The sequence below is a fragment of the Agelaius tricolor genome, unplaced genomic scaffold, assembly GCF_023055355.1.
Source record: "Agelaius tricolor isolate 1412-34295 unplaced genomic scaffold, bAgeTri1.0.p SCAF_1, whole genome shotgun sequence".
Taxonomy (NCBI): Eukaryota; Metazoa; Chordata; class Aves; order Passeriformes; family Icteridae; genus Agelaius; species Agelaius tricolor.
The window spans coordinates 35575388-35593147 of record NW_027269261.1 but is presented as its reverse complement, the minus strand read 5'-3'; the positions used below and the strand labels follow the sequence as shown (position 1 = coordinate 35593147).

At 36.2% G+C, this 17760-nt stretch overlaps 1 protein-coding gene across 2 annotated transcripts in view; it reads right to left on the bottom strand.

The window, feature by feature from the left end:
• The window catches only part of CRIM1 (cysteine rich transmembrane BMP regulator 1), a 175881-nt gene that overhangs the window by 12609 nt on the left and 145512 nt on the right, over positions 1-17760 (bottom strand). For both annotated transcript variants that reach the window (XM_071429511.1, XM_071429520.1), the window contains 4 exons: positions 12019-12175; positions 9313-9434; positions 5091-5300; positions 594-809 (listed from right to left, as the gene is read on the bottom strand). In XM_071429511.1, the coding sequence (XP_071285612.1) occupies positions 594-809; positions 5091-5300; positions 9313-9434; positions 12019-12175 (705 nt within the window). The remainder of the gene's footprint in view (positions 1-593; positions 810-5090; positions 5301-9312; positions 9435-12018; positions 12176-17760) is intronic.

Genomic DNA, 17760 nt, shown 5'->3' with positions numbered 1-17760 from the left:
CAAATCCTGTTATCTTCTCGACACTGTGAGGCAGTCTAGGAGGAGTCTGGCATGCCTGCCAGGCTGGAATGCTTTGATATTACTCAGCTGCCTTCAAATCACTATCAGAATGACACCATGTGAAGGTAAAAGCAAATGGAGACCAATTTTTGAGACCAAACCCCAAATAGGCAAGATAGTAATAAAAAGGTTCATAGAAACCAAGGTGTGTAGAAAGAAAATTAAACAAGCCTGTATTTACCTAACACTTTGATTGCTTTCAAAGTTTCTCTAATCCTGCATGTCTCCATAAAGGAGTGCATATTTCATAAACCTTCCAAGGATTCTGGTTCTTACACAACCCCTACATTATTAGATTGCTTTCAAGATTTTGCAAGTTCAGGGCCACAGCTCCCCTTTACACATAAGATCTCTCTTGCACACAGTCAAGTTTTGCACTTGATTAGAGAACTGCAGGCTGTCACTGCAAACTGCTGGAGAACAAAGGCACCACAATAACCACCTGAGCACACACTGAGGCATTCTCATACTGAAACATTAGACATGCTCAGATCAAGGAAGGGCTCTGATGACAGCTGGATGTCAGCACATACCTGGGCACTGTGGGCAGCAGGAGTCCTGCGTGCGGGTGGGGTTTTGACAAAGGAGGGGTGGGCAGACTTCAGTCTCACACAGGACACGGCCACTGTGGCAGGTGCACTGTGTGCAAGAATCAATGTTCCATGTCTCTCCTTCTACAAAGTATTCCCCACCAGGAGCGTGACAGATTGATGGACTGGTGAGCTCTGGCTTTTGCACTATTATTTCATCTGGGAAAAACAGAATTGGAAGAGAGGCAAAATCAACTGGGAATCTTATAATTAACAACTGTACAAAGGTGAAGAATTTCTGTTATTATTGAAAATAAATATATACATTATTCTTAATGAAGCTCTTCTGACTTTATGGCACCTGCATCTCATCAAAAATAAGCAGGAAACAATTTGAGAATCAGCCTAAATAAAGACTAGTTAATATAAATCAGAGATAACTTCAAGCATTCTTGGCATTTCAGAAAAAAACAAACTAACTTGTGATTTGGGAATTCCAAGAGACAGTTGTCATTTTCTGAAAAATTTTAACAATCAGACAGTTTCTTAACTGCTAAATATTAACTTCAAATACAATTCCTGAAAGGATGGATAAGTAAGCTTCTCCTCTGGGATTTAGAAAGTCCAGGTAAAGGTTAAGTTTCCCAACAGATATGTGTCTATGTCATCTGCATCATTAGATGCTACATTAAAAAAACAACCAAACAACCCCCCCTCAAAACCCCAACCCCCCAGAAAAGAAAAAGCCAAACACAGAATCCACCCCCCAGCCCCCTAAAAATGTACAAGCACTTAACATCAGTGGAAGTGCTTCATCACTGTTACATTTAAAAAAAAAGTACCTGTCAAATTTGAAAAAACCCCCACCTGGATATAAAAAAATACCACAATGTGTAGCCTTATCCTTCCAGTAATTGTATCTCAACAAATGAACTTTACTTTCTTTTCAAACAATTATTTACATCACCTCTGCAGCCCTGGCTAAAAGATTCACCCTGGCAGTTTAGAGAACAAATTTGACCTCTTTCAAGTTAAGGAAGGAACTGAAACTGTTTCTCTTTTTCAGCATGAGATCCTCCAGCCTCTGGGGTATTAAAAAAAATGGGGGAACCCTTCACCTCTTGGTGTTTTAAAAGATAAATAAAGAAACCTATCAGGTACCTTGAGTACTTAAGCATTTACCATCAAGAAAAAGTTGTGCCACCATCCTCAGCCTGCTTAAAATCCTTTGAAACCTATCCCACACTAGGGGCAATAAGGGCAATAATGGTTGCCTGCCAACCATGCTGGTTGTTTTGGACCTGGAGTGAGTCCACCAGCTTTTTCCATGCATTATGCATAGATACCAAGATGCCTCACACACCCTGTTTTTTCAGCTGTGGAAGCCATGAGTTTGAAAGTTACAGGCTTTGAAAGTGAAGCTCCCAGGCTTATAAGTGATGTCCTTCAGCCTGAATTCAACCCATTTAATAAGAGACAGCTAAGTTAGGTGCCTCTGTTAAGAACTGAACCTCCTCAGGTTTCCTATGCTATGAATGGAGGAGAAGAAAAAAGTGACTTCTTGCTAATTGTGCTACATCTCTAAACCACTTTCTGAAGGTGCCTCTCACCTACTTCATTATAATGATGCCTAATGTGAACATCATCCTAACCCAAATATCTTGGTTAAGGAGAGAAAAATTAAGTGTACAGCAGCTCCTCTAGTCATTTAGGCAGGCCAAGGCTCACAAAGTGCTTGTGACTTCTCTCCATGTTTCTAGCACTGCTGTTCCTGTCCGGAGAACGGCGTTTGTGCCCTTTGCTCTATGACGTAGAGGAAACCAGGCAATTGTGTTTTCATTTCTGGGGAATGATCAGTAGAACTCAAGGAAGCTGACACTGACCGATCTTAGTCTATTCACAAAGTACCTGTGCTTTTCTTTCAGAGAATTATTTTATCTTTCACCAATTTGCTTATGCCATGCTTTTCCAATTGCTTACATTTATGAGCCACATACATGATTCAGCAGCATTTACCTGAAATAAGATTGCTAGTCTGCTGCCTTGTCACTGTTAGATTTTTATTTCAGCTGGAACAATATGTTATGTGCTATGCAATGGCATCTTAACTCACCATGGCAAAGGCAATACTAAGATCTTCTGGTAATTTTCTGAGTCATCTCCTTTGCATTTAATTTTCTGCAAAGTCACAGGTCTGTTTTGCTACAGCTAATTACTGTTCCTGATCAAAAAAGCATAACCAGATAGCACTGCTGTATATGTTGCCTACTGCTCCCTCAGCAGCATTGATAATGATGTATCACTGCAACTGAAGTGCCACAAATGTGCAACTACATTACCTCAAGAAACAATTGGTCAAATACACACTTTCGACATAGCATGGTTCTGTGGAACAGTAGCAATTAATGGCTTTTAAACCTTACAGGAAACCTTAAGATTTTTACAAGCATTGTGAGGATCCATATAGACCTCTTATTATATAGAAACATGATAAGAGACATTTTAGCACTCAATATATTATCTTGCTCTGCTGAAAACTAACTAAATGTGGAATTAAATGTAACCCCAGTTTTTTTTTCAGTCTACAAAATGATCTCTGAGAGCTGCCACTTCCACGTGGATAGGTTAAGAGTGCAATTCCAAATCCAGTATATCAGGACTGCTAATTACTTCAATATCCTTATGGCAGATACATTTGAATGACATGCTCTCAGTCTCACAATTCCAAACTGCATTCCAACCTACTTAAAGCCATGATATATATTTAACATCATCAGTGGGGAATCAATATGTTCAAAATAAAATCAGAATTACATTTCTAACAAATATAAGACCTCAGAGGGAAAAAAAACCCCACACTGAGACTAATTTGGCCATAGTAATTAATTTTAAAAATGTTGTGTCTGCCCCTAGCATTGTAAGAGTTTACACCAAGTATGACTTTGCTTACACAGAAGCTAGGTGACCAGTGTCTTGAAAGCAGGATTGATGTCAGACAGAGAAACCTAGCAGACCCTCTCTCTTGAAGGAATGGACACTGCTGGCTAAGTAGCTGCTCTTTTATAAAAGAGATCAACATTGCTGGTGCTCAGAATCAAACACTGATCTCATCCACAAGAAATGTATAGAGTGAGATAATAGATTCTGCTAAATTTATATTGACCTTTCTTCCACAAACTGAACATTAGGCTTGTGAATGAATTTACCTAAACTTTCTCTCCATACACAAAGTAACTAGCTGGGCCGAGCTGGAAGACCAAAATTCCCATTACTCTTATTTGAATGCTCTGAAGTATTCTGCACATGTTCAGTAAATCAACGTGCACGAGTATGCTGACATTAGAATGAAGTCAAGGATGACTCTTGGGGACCTAACAAGAGAATTGCTGGAATTGGAACAGACACTATAAATTTTAAATTTTGAATCTTGTTTGTTTATATAAGGCAAGATTGATGTTAACCTGCCCCCATCCATATGAAGTACAGCTTAGTATATCCCCTACAATACCACACAAATCATTGTGAAAAGGCTGAAAGAGAGACCCTTTGGAATCTTCCATCTTTCTGGGGACTGACTGGTTTTTCCAGTTACCACAAGGAGTGAACTGGATTGGAGATCACCATTTGTCTAAGCAATCTAAAGAGATTGGTTATTTTAGGTCACTGGGAGGATGCACCGTTCTCTGTCACTTTCAGAAAGAGAATCTGTTTATTTTGCCCCTAGGATTTCCTGTTCTTTACAAAGTATTAGAAAAAGTTCATAATTGCTTATATCCTGCCAATACTGTCTTATTGCTCTCTATTTATAGAAGCTTCATGAGCCTCATTGTTCTTACTCCTGAGTTCCAATAAAGTCATAGACAACATCACAAATTAATCTACTTAGCATATAAAAAACTATAGGAACAATTCTGAAAACAGAGGGCATTAATCTTACATTCTACCCATACTTTTTTCATAGATGTTTCTCATCTTACTAAAATGATATTGGAATGCAACATAAACTGTACTTGGCCTTTCCACTGAAAGTATTGAAATAATCTACTGCTGATGGCATAGGAGCCTTCCTCAGAACACAGTATCATAATGTTCAATTGCTTAAGACATCTGTTTGTGTACATCTTTGAGGGGTTGTAAAACACACATTTTAATAAAACTCCACTTCAAAATCAAAAATGAAAATGTAATGGCATATTACAATACTTGCTATTATAGGTAACAAACTAGAAACTTTCACTTACTTTTACTAGTTTAAAGATTCCAATGTGTCAAAGATTAACACGTTAGAACCCACAACTTGCATAGGCTTTGAATATGGAAGTTCCCATTTTCCACAGCTGAGAACTTAATGACAGCAACTCATCATGTTACATTAGGGCATAGAAACCTTCATCTCTGCCTACTACCGAAGCATGCATGAGATTATTTAATGTATTGAGAAACAGAACACAAGCGAAATGAAACTTGATTACAAAGCATGAGGAAGAAACCATGTGTTACCTGGACATGAGGGACAACACTGCCCTGGATGTATGGTGGGGTTGGCACAGCTGGGGACGGGGCAGGTGATCAAGGCGCACATTTCCCGCCCGTTGTGGCAGTAACATTCCCTGCAGCCGTCGTGCCAGCTCTCCTCGTTCTCATGCCGCCGCCCATCCATGGACAGGCAGGAGCCCGTTTTAACAGGAGGCATAAGGGAAGCTGTTGCCTCTGCAAAAACCAAAGAAAAATGAGGTGTCCTGATAAGCATCTGTTGCTTAGGAAGAAACACCAACTTTGTGACTGGATTGCATTTATTTTTAAAGCACATATTAGACCAAGTAAATAATAGTTCCATCATTTACACTTAAATTAACACACAGGAAACAATCAAAAGGTACACTGAAAGGGGCAATAGGATGTAGTAGAATTTCCTGTAGTATTTCCTTGGAAAATATAATCACTTTCTTCTGATGAACCTATACTTTTTTAATCAACCAGAAATGTAGTAATGTCTAAATAATGTAAGAAAAAGGAGAAATGCAATGGAGGGAAATAGCAGATAGCATGAAGCATATTTAAAATGAAATATTTAAATGCCATAGCACATTAGATTATCTATGATATATCTGAGAGCAAGTAGAATATAAAAAACATTTAAATGATCTATGGATAATCTTGCAAATGATAAAAAATTGCAATCAGGTACTAACAGGGTAATGGTAGATACTGGAAATATTCCATAAAGTACTTCCTGTGAGAAATTATTTGTTTATATTACTACAATAAATGAGATATTTGGAAGAGAATGATGAGAATTTCATCCCTCATTTCTTTTAGCTTTTACTGAGATGAGAATACAGTAGCTTAGACTGTGGTATTACTCGCATTCTGTCAGAACACACAAGCAGTTGGTCCAGGGAGGATAAAGTTTCATTTGTATCTTAAGGGGTATTTAAGTGCTGCAGGATTCAGCCTCAATATATTCTTTGTTAATCAGCAGAGTGAATTTAGAGCCAAACACTCCCTCATCCACATCACTATTATGATGAAGGATGCAGGAGCAGTTTGTCAGTGAACTGACTTGTTTTCAGTGGTATGCCAACCGTGTTCTGCTGACATACATATAACGTTATTTGTACTAAGCTCTTAATTCATTTTCTTTTAAAAAAGGATAATGTATGAGAAGTAGTAATGATTGCATGTAATTTTAGGAAGTGTTCAGCTTTTTTGCTTGTTGGTTTTTTGGTTGGTTGGGGTGATTTTTGGTGGGTTTTTTTTGTTTGTTTTTTGCACACCAGTATGTAGGTCAGCACTTCTTCAGCTGTGGCAGATCTATCAAAGATGATTTCACAAGCAGATGGTACAAAGTTAGTTTGAGGCACATTATCAGAATAGAAAGCCAATGCACAGAAGTTACATTAGTACACCATTTTGTGAACTAAACAAAAATGCTGCATAAGGATAAAGTACTTCTTAGAACAGACTTCATCCTGGTGCATGAACAGAAATACTATGAAAAAAACCTAAATTCAGTTACTATACTTTCATAATTTAGTATCAAAGTATTTAAATTACTATTTGAATCAATATCGCTGGAATACTGCTCCATATTAAAATGATTATTGACACTCAGAAGTCCTACATAGTAAGACTTTGCTTATTTAGCAAGGGAAAAGGGTATCTGAAGCAATCAGATTTTTTCCTAAAATATTCTAAAGTACACTCCATAATTTGGAGAAACATACATAAGTAGGAACTCAAAATGAAGTTCACAAACTGAGATTGTAATTAAAAACTGGAAAGTGAAAACAATCAGTACAAAAGCTAATATTTGAAAAAATCCAATGTGTAAATGCAAAATGGGAGTAATTAGCTAACTAGAGGTATCTTTGAAATAATCTGAGATACAGTAGTTCAAAAGGAAAGAAAGTGTGCAATGTGACACCACTGCAGAAGAGGCAAGTTCATTATAAGACACAAGTACAGGAGCACTGTACATTTAAATACAGCACTACTACTTCTACTAGTCTGAAGATTTTACTATGGCTAAAGCACAGTATCAAAGTTTTGAACAGTGATGAGACACTGCAGTAACTGGGTTTGTTTGACTTAGAAACCCATTTCCCACCCAAAAAATGTTTACAAGTCTCCATTTGTAACCCCTTAAATGTTGCAAGAATTCTAAAGGGAATGGTGCTTAGTTGCTCCATATGTCTGCTAAGCTCAGAACAACAAGTAACCAGTTCAATGTGTATAAGATGAGACACTAATTTTAGAAAATTCATTTAAAAATGTCATATGTTTCTAACCACAGGATAACACTATTTTAGAAATGTTTGGGTTTTTTTCTCTTTCTGTTTTGTTGTGGTTTTTTGTGCCTTTTGAAAGTGGAGATTCTTAATAAATTAAATCTTAGACAAACATCTGTCAAGGATTATCCAGATACACCCTATTTTATGCACGGGTAAAGAAGTGGACTCTCAGTTTGTCAGATACTACTCCAGCCTGTACTTCTATGGTTCTATTAATCCTAGCACAAGCTATTTCTGGCAGAAGCAATTTAGAAAGGGGAGCTAATTCACAGGCAGGGGATTTACCCGACCCTTCCTCTTACTTAAGGATTCTGGGTCAAAATTTTAACAAGGACTCACATTTTCCCCAGAACATACTGGTGATTGCTCTAATCATCCTTTGAGAAAACTGCAAATGAAGTGATGTTGAAGTGATATGCTCATGGCTCAGCATCTTTATGTTCATGACAACAGTAAATACTACTTAGAGATGGATCAAGTTAATTTCACTAAATAATTGTGCACATTTTAAAATCCATACTTGTTAAGGAGAACACCTAAAAGTGTGCATACACATAATTAGTGACCAAAGTTTATAGTCTGGGAGGCAATTACGGTACATCTAAGGGAACACTTTGTGTGTATTTAGTCACAGCATTATGACAATCAGGAAAAGTGTTCTGATTGTGAGACAAATGACAAATTGAGTAATAAGAATTATCTCAATGGGACACCATTCAGCAGTTACCCTTTCTTATTTAATTTTTAAAACTTTAATTTATAGTAAAAGTAATATATTTTAGCTTATGTCAATGAAATCTCTGCTTCTCATATCTGCAAAATATGTTTATAACACTACAACTTTTATTTTGGTAGAAGTCTGAAAGTTTTTTAAACTGTCTGCATTGTATAATATTATATAGAAAAAAGAGAGTGTTGGATATTTTTGATTCAAATGATTGCATGTTTGCCTTCAACAACAGGAGAGTGACTTCAAGAACTCATATATTTTCTACAAGTGCTATGTTCCCATAGCTTGTTCTTTTAATTTTATAATTTTTTTAAAATGCAAAAGAAATAGCGAGAAGTTGAGAATAGGGTCATTAAACAAAGCAATGGGAAAGTAATAAAACTTACTTGACTACAGCTAGAAATCAAACCACACAAGTAAGAGTCAAAAAAAATAAGCATGAAAAAGCAGTTAGGATTAGAGAGAAACTGAGCAAAACCAAAAAGTTATTAAATGCAACACATAGAGATGAGCAATGAAGGAAGTCTGATACCCAGACTAATACAGAACCTAACTTGAAAATATTGTAAGGAAGAGACATGCTGAAAGCAGCACAAGTATATGGCAGACAACAAATGAACATCTGATCTCAAGGTCCATCTTGAACTTGGTGGTTATAGGTTGGGGATGTGGCATGTGTGAATTTTTAGCTTAAGAATACCAAGTCCTTTCTCCTGGGCAGCTGTTTTCTCTACTCATTGTTCATTAAGACTGCCTGAAAAGCATCCAAGAAACAGCACTCCGATTTTATGTGATATACTGGATATTTATCAAATCCAACACTTGTTTGTAAAGAAAAGGCAATGGTGAAGAAGGCAAGATGAACATCACTACTGAAAAAAATGCCCTCAATTAGCTTATTATTAGTAGTTGCTTATTAAGATTCTGATCCAATTTTTATTAATGATAACAAGCTTTTTGTGACTTTGTAGTGGGAGATAAAAGCAGAGCTGAAGCTTTCTGTTGAAGCCCAGATGAATAGATAAAAACAAACACCAGCAAAACAATACATGTCTTTGAGCAATGTTGAACTGGTTCCCCCTCAGTTACCATATTTCAGTTTGTAAATATCCTGTGCAGTATTGGTTTTCTTTCACCCTGGTTTCCACCTGCTTTGAAAACAAGTTGTAGTTAGAGGTGGTAATGCAGGGGCACGTACCTCTGCACTTGCAGATAACACAGCCATGACTGTTCTGCTGGAAGCCCAATGGACAGATTTTACCACAAGGCAGGTTGGGGCACTTTTTACACCGACAGATTTCACAGCCATGCTTGTTCTTCCTAGATGAGCAAAATAATTTGTAAAAGGTCAGCAAGTCACTTTAAATATCTATATCTTTAAAGCAAGAGCATCCCCCCTAAAAATGACTGATGAGCAAAGAAAATTATTGGTACTTGTCACCCTTAGATTCAGTGGTTTTATGGGCTGTACAAGCTTTATGGGCTCCATCCCTGGCATATCCTCCCGCCATTCAGTGGATCCTATGCTCAATGTTTCCTTGTCTTTTTTCACAAAGGCAGATAATACTATTCAAACTTTTGGCACAGATGTACGAAACAAAGAACAGACATGGGAAGTTATAGAACATGATCTAGCAGCATAGAGGAGAAATAAATGATGTAAATCTCTAAAAAGCCTGGCTTTAAGCTGTAGAAAACTTTATTTGATTTTTAGTTAAAAGGCTGAGAATAATGAATTGCAATACAGTAGAGTGGAGAATGAAAGACTTGATGTATTCCTATCCCATCAAAAGGAATGCTTCTTTCCATTACTGTGTAGAGCTTTTAAACAGTGAGCTTTATCTAGCAGATTTTTTCAGACAATTATGAAAAGGTTTTGGTTTCTTTAGAGATGCACCAACTCAATATTTCCAATTACTAACTTTTAACAGTCTTAAAAAAAGGTCATAAATATGATGATTAATCCCTAACTGCTCACTCTCTAATATACTTTTCTTTTAATATTTCCTTCTTTTGTGTCCTATTTGCGACTAAATGTTTACATTAAAATAGAGATTTGTCCTCCATTACACTCCATGTTTTTAATGAGCACAACACACCTGGAAGCCAAATACATGGTACTTTAAAAAAGAATTTGGCACAGTAGCAGTAAACTGAACAAATATGCTATACAACCACAAATCTAAATAATTTTCACACCAAGGTAAAACTCAAAGTGAAATGATCCTAAAATAGTCCTTGACACAACTTTAGCTCTTTATATTACAACTAGTTCCATATGAAGATATCTTTATATGTTATTAATTTCATTCAGTGTAATTTTTCATGTATTTTGTAGAGAATGACAAGATTTGAGTGCTCATTTCCAATTTCTAAAAAATCATCTGAAAACTTTATTAAACATTCATTATTTAAAAATATCAGCCATTGTGCATAATAAAATTATATTCTGCATGTAAGCACATAATTTAAATTGAATACTATTCTCCAAATAGTGTAAAAAGGTTTAAAGTTCATATATTTTTCAGGTGCACAAAAATGTATGGGAAAAATCATCCCAAAGACAGGGTTCCTGAAAACACTGGCATCAGCTTGAAATCAACTAGTTTTTAAAACAATCTTACAACTACCATACTATGCCCATTAAAATGTGCTGTCATTTTTAAAGTGCTTCTGCTATATAGTTCACATAGATTTTCTGATAAAACTGTTTAGCACACACTTGAGCAAAAAAAAAAAAAAAAGAAAAAGAGTGTGGTTCAGCTCATCTAAGTAAAAAAAGTCACATACATGAATTGTAATTATTCTCTGTAGGTCAATGTATTAAACTCATGATACATAAAGAATAAAACTACTGCTCTTTACAGGATTCCTTTTCTGTAACTTCCCTCTGGTTCTACTTTCTCTCACTTGCAAAACTGACAGTAAGTCTCAGCCAGTCCTGAAGTCAACATGCCTGATGATAATTTTATTAACTCCTTAATTTAAAATCCTTTCTTTTCCTCTCTCATTTACTATTCAGTGTACTAAGAGGACACACCACAGTAAAAATGGCTATTAAAAAGCCTGCAACATTTATGAACAAGGGCCAAAGAGAATTCTAAAATGAAGCAGAAATTTAAGGAGTATTACTATCAAAAACTAGGAGTTGCAAAAAATAGAAAAATTTGAATGTTATCTGAAGATCTCCTGTCATGAGGTAGAAATTAAACTATTGTGAAAAGCAGGCAGTAACATGGAATGAACCCATACAAAATATAATTTTCTGGTAAAATATATAGAGATACCACCAGAACTAATTACTAAGAAACTTCTGCAACAAAAGACCCACTTAGTTTTCATCACCTGTTTCACAACCATAAATATTTACTTTTATGGAAAAAGAAGTCTACCACAAATACAGATTTTGAATGCATTTACAAAAACATAGATAAGATAAAATACTATTCTTCACAAATCCTGTAATTAACAATAATGTCTTACTAAAACTAGTCTGCTGTCATATCAAGGTTAAAAGAAACTTGAAATATTAGATAATAATTTGAATAAAATAAATGGGCTATAAATTGGAAGTTCCTCAAAGCATGCCAAAAGAATTTCAAAAAGCTACATGTGAGAGATATTACTTGTAAGTAGCTTTCTCATCTTGTTTGTCAAATTCTTCAACAAAATTTAAGCACTGCTTTCCTTTTATAATCTGCTGGTTTTTGAGCTTCTCTTTCTAAATGTGTTGATCCAAATCCATTTTGAAGAATACTGCACTCCCACATCCGTAATGATGTTTCTATTTTCCTACTTCCCCCCGCTGTGCCACAGGCAAACCCAAGTGGATATGCCTGGACTTTTGTGTCTTTCCCGTAGACGGGGGTTGCATGAAGCGTGCTTTCAGGATGGGAATACGTACAAGTATCCAAAGGGACAGTACTTGTCACATACAATGGGTTTGCACTTCTTGGGCCGTGGCCGGCACTGACAGATCTCACAGTTGTGGGCGTCAGTCTGGAAGCCGAAGGAACAATCCAAGGAACAGCCCGAAATGAGGCCGGTGCACAGCTCCTCCCCTGCAAGGACACACACAGCTCATCAGTTCAACATGAACACGGCTTACACCAAACACATCCTCAGCACACTGAACCTTCTGCTCCCTTTCACTTTGTCACTTCCTTAATACTGCTAGGCCTTACCTTTGGACTGTCCTGTTTTTAAAAGATTTGACAGAATTCTCCAGTAACAACCCAAACTGTATGAGCAGACACTACAGGATTCTTCAGTTCCTGTCAGCAGCTTGGGGAGTACCACCTGGTACCACAAACTAACGTGGTTTTATGAACAGATACTCAGCCAATTGGAGTCCAACATCCATCACTCCATTGGCTTTTAATAACACATCTAAAATAACATATAATAGCCACACATTATATGGGTTTAGTAGGCCTTTGTTCAATATAGATAATCTTTACTTATCTTCTACTTATTTTAAATAAATAGTGAAAGGGTGGGATATATTAAAAACTTTTATTTTTTTATGCTGCTTGCTGTCAACTTAAGATCTGCTTTTTAAAAATATAACTGCAATACCCTAAGATATAATTGAAGCTTAGAGATGCTAGACTAAAAGATCTGTTTCTTGAAATCCAGTACCAAGTTTTCCGCCTCTTGTGGTGGCATAAGGAAGATGTTGAACTGCCGGCATCTCAATTTTTCTGGTACAGAGATAAATAAAGGTCATTATATCCCCTCATTGCAATTTACTATTTTGAGATTGATCAGTTTCTTTTTGCTTTTCTTGAAAGAAGAAATGCCAGAAAGACCACTCTTAATGTATTGTGAGATACAATGTTCTTTTATTAGTTGCAGAGGTGAGAGGAAACAGAGAATTATGGGTTTTTTTACACTAAGGATGCAGAACACAAGGGAAAGAAATCACCATTATTACAATAGCCAAAGTGAGATCAAAATAGAAAAAGAGGGTCATACAATTAAGATTCTTCAATAGAAGAATATGATGGGTGATATCCAAAGGCCTGACTTCAAGAGTGATATTTAAAGGATGGCTGATCTCTAGCTGGAACACTCACACCACAACGAAGTCTTGGCTGGACAGAGGTCAGCTGAAGATTATTCTTCCAGATGTGCTCCTCATTTGAGACCTGAAGACCACTTTCCCTCAGGGGGATGAACATTTAGGGACATGGCTTTTTCAAAGAGGAGATCAATTATTAATACTGAGTTATTCTCTTAAAAGGCAATTTTCTGAAGGAAAACTACAGAAGGAATCTTGCTTTACTTAAATGCTTCTCCTTTTGTTTTTGTAATGTTACATTTAAGATTCCAAAATATTGACTTAACCACATGTGGCTAAGCCAAGTGTTTCCTTATCTATTCTACCAAGTTAATGCTTACTTGGTAAAGAAGGCATTTGTTCCTTGCTGTGTCAGAATGAGACCAAAACCTCAGGGAAAACCAGCAAATCCACTGCCTATTTCTGAGGTGGAATTTGGGTATGCAAGTGCAATACAACATAAGAGTCTCCTTATTCCAAACAACAGAGCTCAGTTTAAATAGGATGAATATAATCAGGGTCATGGCTCTCACCTCTCCCTTTTTATGCAAATTTGGTGTCTGAAGGAAAAAGGGTGTGCAAGTTTGGGGTTGCTTTTGCCATTCAGAATACAGAAAAAAAATGCCAGATCCTTTCATAACCTCTAGAGATTGTGTCTGGAAGCAGAGAATCAATACCACAAGATTTAAGCTTTTACTCTTGGTCAAATCTAACCTTTGCACAGCAACTGTAGCCCTTGTTTTAGGTTCTTGCTTTAGAGAGAAACACATACATAAAGATCTTCATGAAGTTTTACACATTTCTGGAGGATTAAGTCAGGCCGATCTACAAAGAATACTAACCTTTTTAATATGTAGCCACTAATGCTGATTTTAAAACATTATAATGCAGAGGAAACTGTGATATTTTTCTCTGGTAAAGAGTGAGTTATGTGTAATACACAGACTTTTTTTGAGGCAAGTTAAAATAATGAGAATTTTTCTTTAATTTATGAGCTTTTATACTAGGATGTTTGTACAGGATTATTCCCTAGCAACACACAGTGATAATAAAATTAACTAAACTTTTCATTATGCAACACTTTATAGGGTAGTCATAATTTTTAAAGCTAGGCTTGAACTTTATAAAGAATGTACAGAGAAGGATAGGATGTGTGGAAGGATACCTCCAAAAATAATTAAGTGAAGTTATGACCTTTGATATAATGTAAGTTATGATCATCTCCCGCAGATGCTCAGCACTGATCTGAGCAGAAAATAACCTGGAAATGCACAGGCTGAACTGAGCAGAACCATTCCTTTTCTGAAGCATACTTTGTCAGGGAAATGAAATACTTACATGGCTGTGTATAAACAGTAGAATCATGAAGAGAGGTGAAGAAAAAAGAAGGTACATATGCAAAGGCATGGGAGAAAGAAATAGGTATCTTAAAAAAGTAAAATGAAGAGCTGGAAACAATTTAAAAAAATCTAAAAAAACAGAAAAAAGAACTTTTTTTTTCTTGGCATATTTCTTTATCTTATTTGTCTCCAGATTATCTGTTAAGGAGAGCTATCAAAATACAACGCCCAGGTTTGACCACGAAGTTATAGAAGATGGCAAAATAATGACAACTCGGAGTCCCACAGCCAAATACTTTGTTTTCAGTCTTCTATTCTGCTCTGATTTGGCTAGTGAAACTGCTTTTCAGAGACAAAAAAGAAGTTTGCTACGTGTAAAGTTAATATACTTTATTAAAAGGCTCAGGGTGTCAAAGGGCAGTGCTACAAAGCAGGAGGACATCCCGAGTGTCTCATCCCAAGTAGCTTATGATGTTAAATATACTTAAAACTCAAACAGTCAGCTGACATACTAACTAGGAGATCCAGTCTCAAAGCAATATCCTCCTTGCTTAATCCTTTACATAGTGAGTTATCCTCAAAAGAATTTTCACTTTGTAAGTGGCCAAGAAAGAAAAGCACTTCAGAGCCTTGAGGTGGGTACTAGTAATCACCATTGCCTCCCAGGAACAGAAAAACAGCATATGAGAAATCATCAAAAGTCTGACTATGTCAAGCATAAAGGGAAAGTTTGGTGAAGTCAGTGCAGACAACTGTTAATGTATAAACTTTCTAGTGTTATGTCAATGTCATGTATGAGGTGATCAGAATATCCTCCACAGACCTCTGCTCACAGTCTTTCTAATAAGATGCTGAAAATTAAATTCTGCTAAGATGCTCTTTACTGAAATTAACATGTTATTGCACTTAAATTTCTGATAGCATGACAGTACAAACTGTGGAAATAGATTTTAAATAGTTTTTGAAAAAAATCTCTATGAAGAAATGTAGTGTCATGAAACTAAGGATGTCAATTCTGGTCTGCTTTCTGAATTTACATCTAATTTTCTAAATGTCTCCTATTAAAAAATTATTAAAAACATGACAACAGCAGGCAGTCTCTAAATGAAGTACCATCTTGTACAGAGTTTATGTCCACTGCACAGGCCTGATGAAAAGCACAGTCCAGCATTTTAAGCCAGGTATTTTTATCAGAAAATTAAATGAATCACCAATCTCACAAAGCAAACATAGCTATCAGAGAAAGAAAGGAGAAAGATTGCAAACCTAAATACTCATATGTGGATCAAATTCAGTGCATACAATTGTCATCCTAACAATTTTTCTATAGCCTTAGCTATTGCTTTAAATTTATCACTACTAAATGAATGACTAATTCATTATGAAAAGGTAAGTAAAACCAGAAATTTTGCTAAGGTTTTGCATTTCAAGTGACACATACTAAAGAACAAGGAGAACTAGTTCACTAGTTCATGAAAGTCAACTGCAATGAACTGAGGAAATCTATTATGATAAGATGTTAGGAGAATATTTGTTTGAGGAAGTTTTCCACCTCTGCTTTGATAAATTTAATGAGGAAATAGAATCCTAAATCATGAATGTATTTGCAGAGAAGAGATCCAGCCCTACCTGGTCTAATAATTGCTTCAAAAGTGTACCAGGGCAACCAGACAGGCTGCAATGAGGATATAGCAAACATTTTAAAAGCTAATGCAGAAGAAAACTACCATTCAGAGTTTGACAGAACTGCATTACGCACTTGCATGTCAATGCAACTCTTAACAGAATGGGATTAAGCTTCTGATCACAAAGTATAAGCTATTTTTTGGGTTTTGTGACTGATTAGTTATAGTGACATCACATAGGGAACTAAACTGATGGTTAGATAGGAAGTAGAAGACTAAAACAGAAACAAAATTATGAACAGGAAATTAATTAAAGGGAAAACATCTCTCATTTTGTTGCTTAGGGAAATATCTGGATTGAGGGTAGAGTTCTACACGGTTAGGAGAAACACATTCATTAATTTTTCTTATAAAACATGACCCAGATAACAATTTGCATGACAAGCGCAGACTTCAGATGCAGGATATTGGATGATTCCAGAATGATACTGATGAGCTATGACTTTAAGAAAAGATGAATGTGTTCCTCAATGTCTCAAGGTCATAGAACTGTATTTTTACAACAAATACTTAGCTTTTTAATGTGACATTAGCTGAAATATCACATAAAATGCTGAGAGAATCAAGTACACTAGAAGGCTAGGACACTAAACATGGAAAGGTTGTTTGTCCTGAACCAATGCTGTTGTTAAATAGAACTTCTGCTTAGAACTAATACTTGAGGACTAACAAGCACTGAGTACTTACAGCAGTGAATCCCACCCACACAACAAGACCATGCAGTTTTCTCTGCCACATGCAACCACGACTGCAAAAGCAGCAGCAAAGCCTTTTTTTAGGCTTTGCCTAAAAAAGTTACCAACAGGTCCAGTTGGTAGTTCACAGTCTAGTCACAGTCTTCACTAGTCCTCACCACGCTGGCAAAAGCTATTGCTTACACACATTGAGTCCTCTAAAGACTGCACTACTAGCAAATACTTTGTTCTGTAGTTTTATACAATTAAACACATTATATGCTGACTTGCATATGGGAATTTCAAATTATTGGATTTATTCAGATCAATTTAATGTGATGCTGTTGCACAAATACAAGCAGAAAGAACAGCTGAAGATGAATTAGTCTTCCAAAAAACCCCATTTGTGACTTGTTAACAGACAAACAGATATTAGTGAGGTATTTAAGCCTAGTCACCATTGTCCATAAGCTCCTTCTAAATATCTTGATTTGTTTCCCCACTTTCTCTACACATTTACAAACCCTTTCATACATGCAGACTATAATAAAACAGATATTAAGAGTTTCAGAAGAGCATTACACAGTTTAAGAGGAATCTCTTTGGGATATGGTGGATAGGATAACACTGTAGAAAAAAAGTCTTGAGAACTGATGATTACCAAGATATGGTGAGCATTCTACACACAAACTATCTGGTGTTTTAAAACTCTTTCCAGAAAGTATCTTATTCTCAATATTAACATCAACTCTAGTTTTAAAAGGTCGTCTGATATCTGTAAAACTGAGTAAAACTGGCTGCTGAAGGAACGAAAACCATGTTCAAAAATCAGCATCCAAGAGCAGCTGACACACTGATATGACCCACTACAGTCAAGGTCCCACC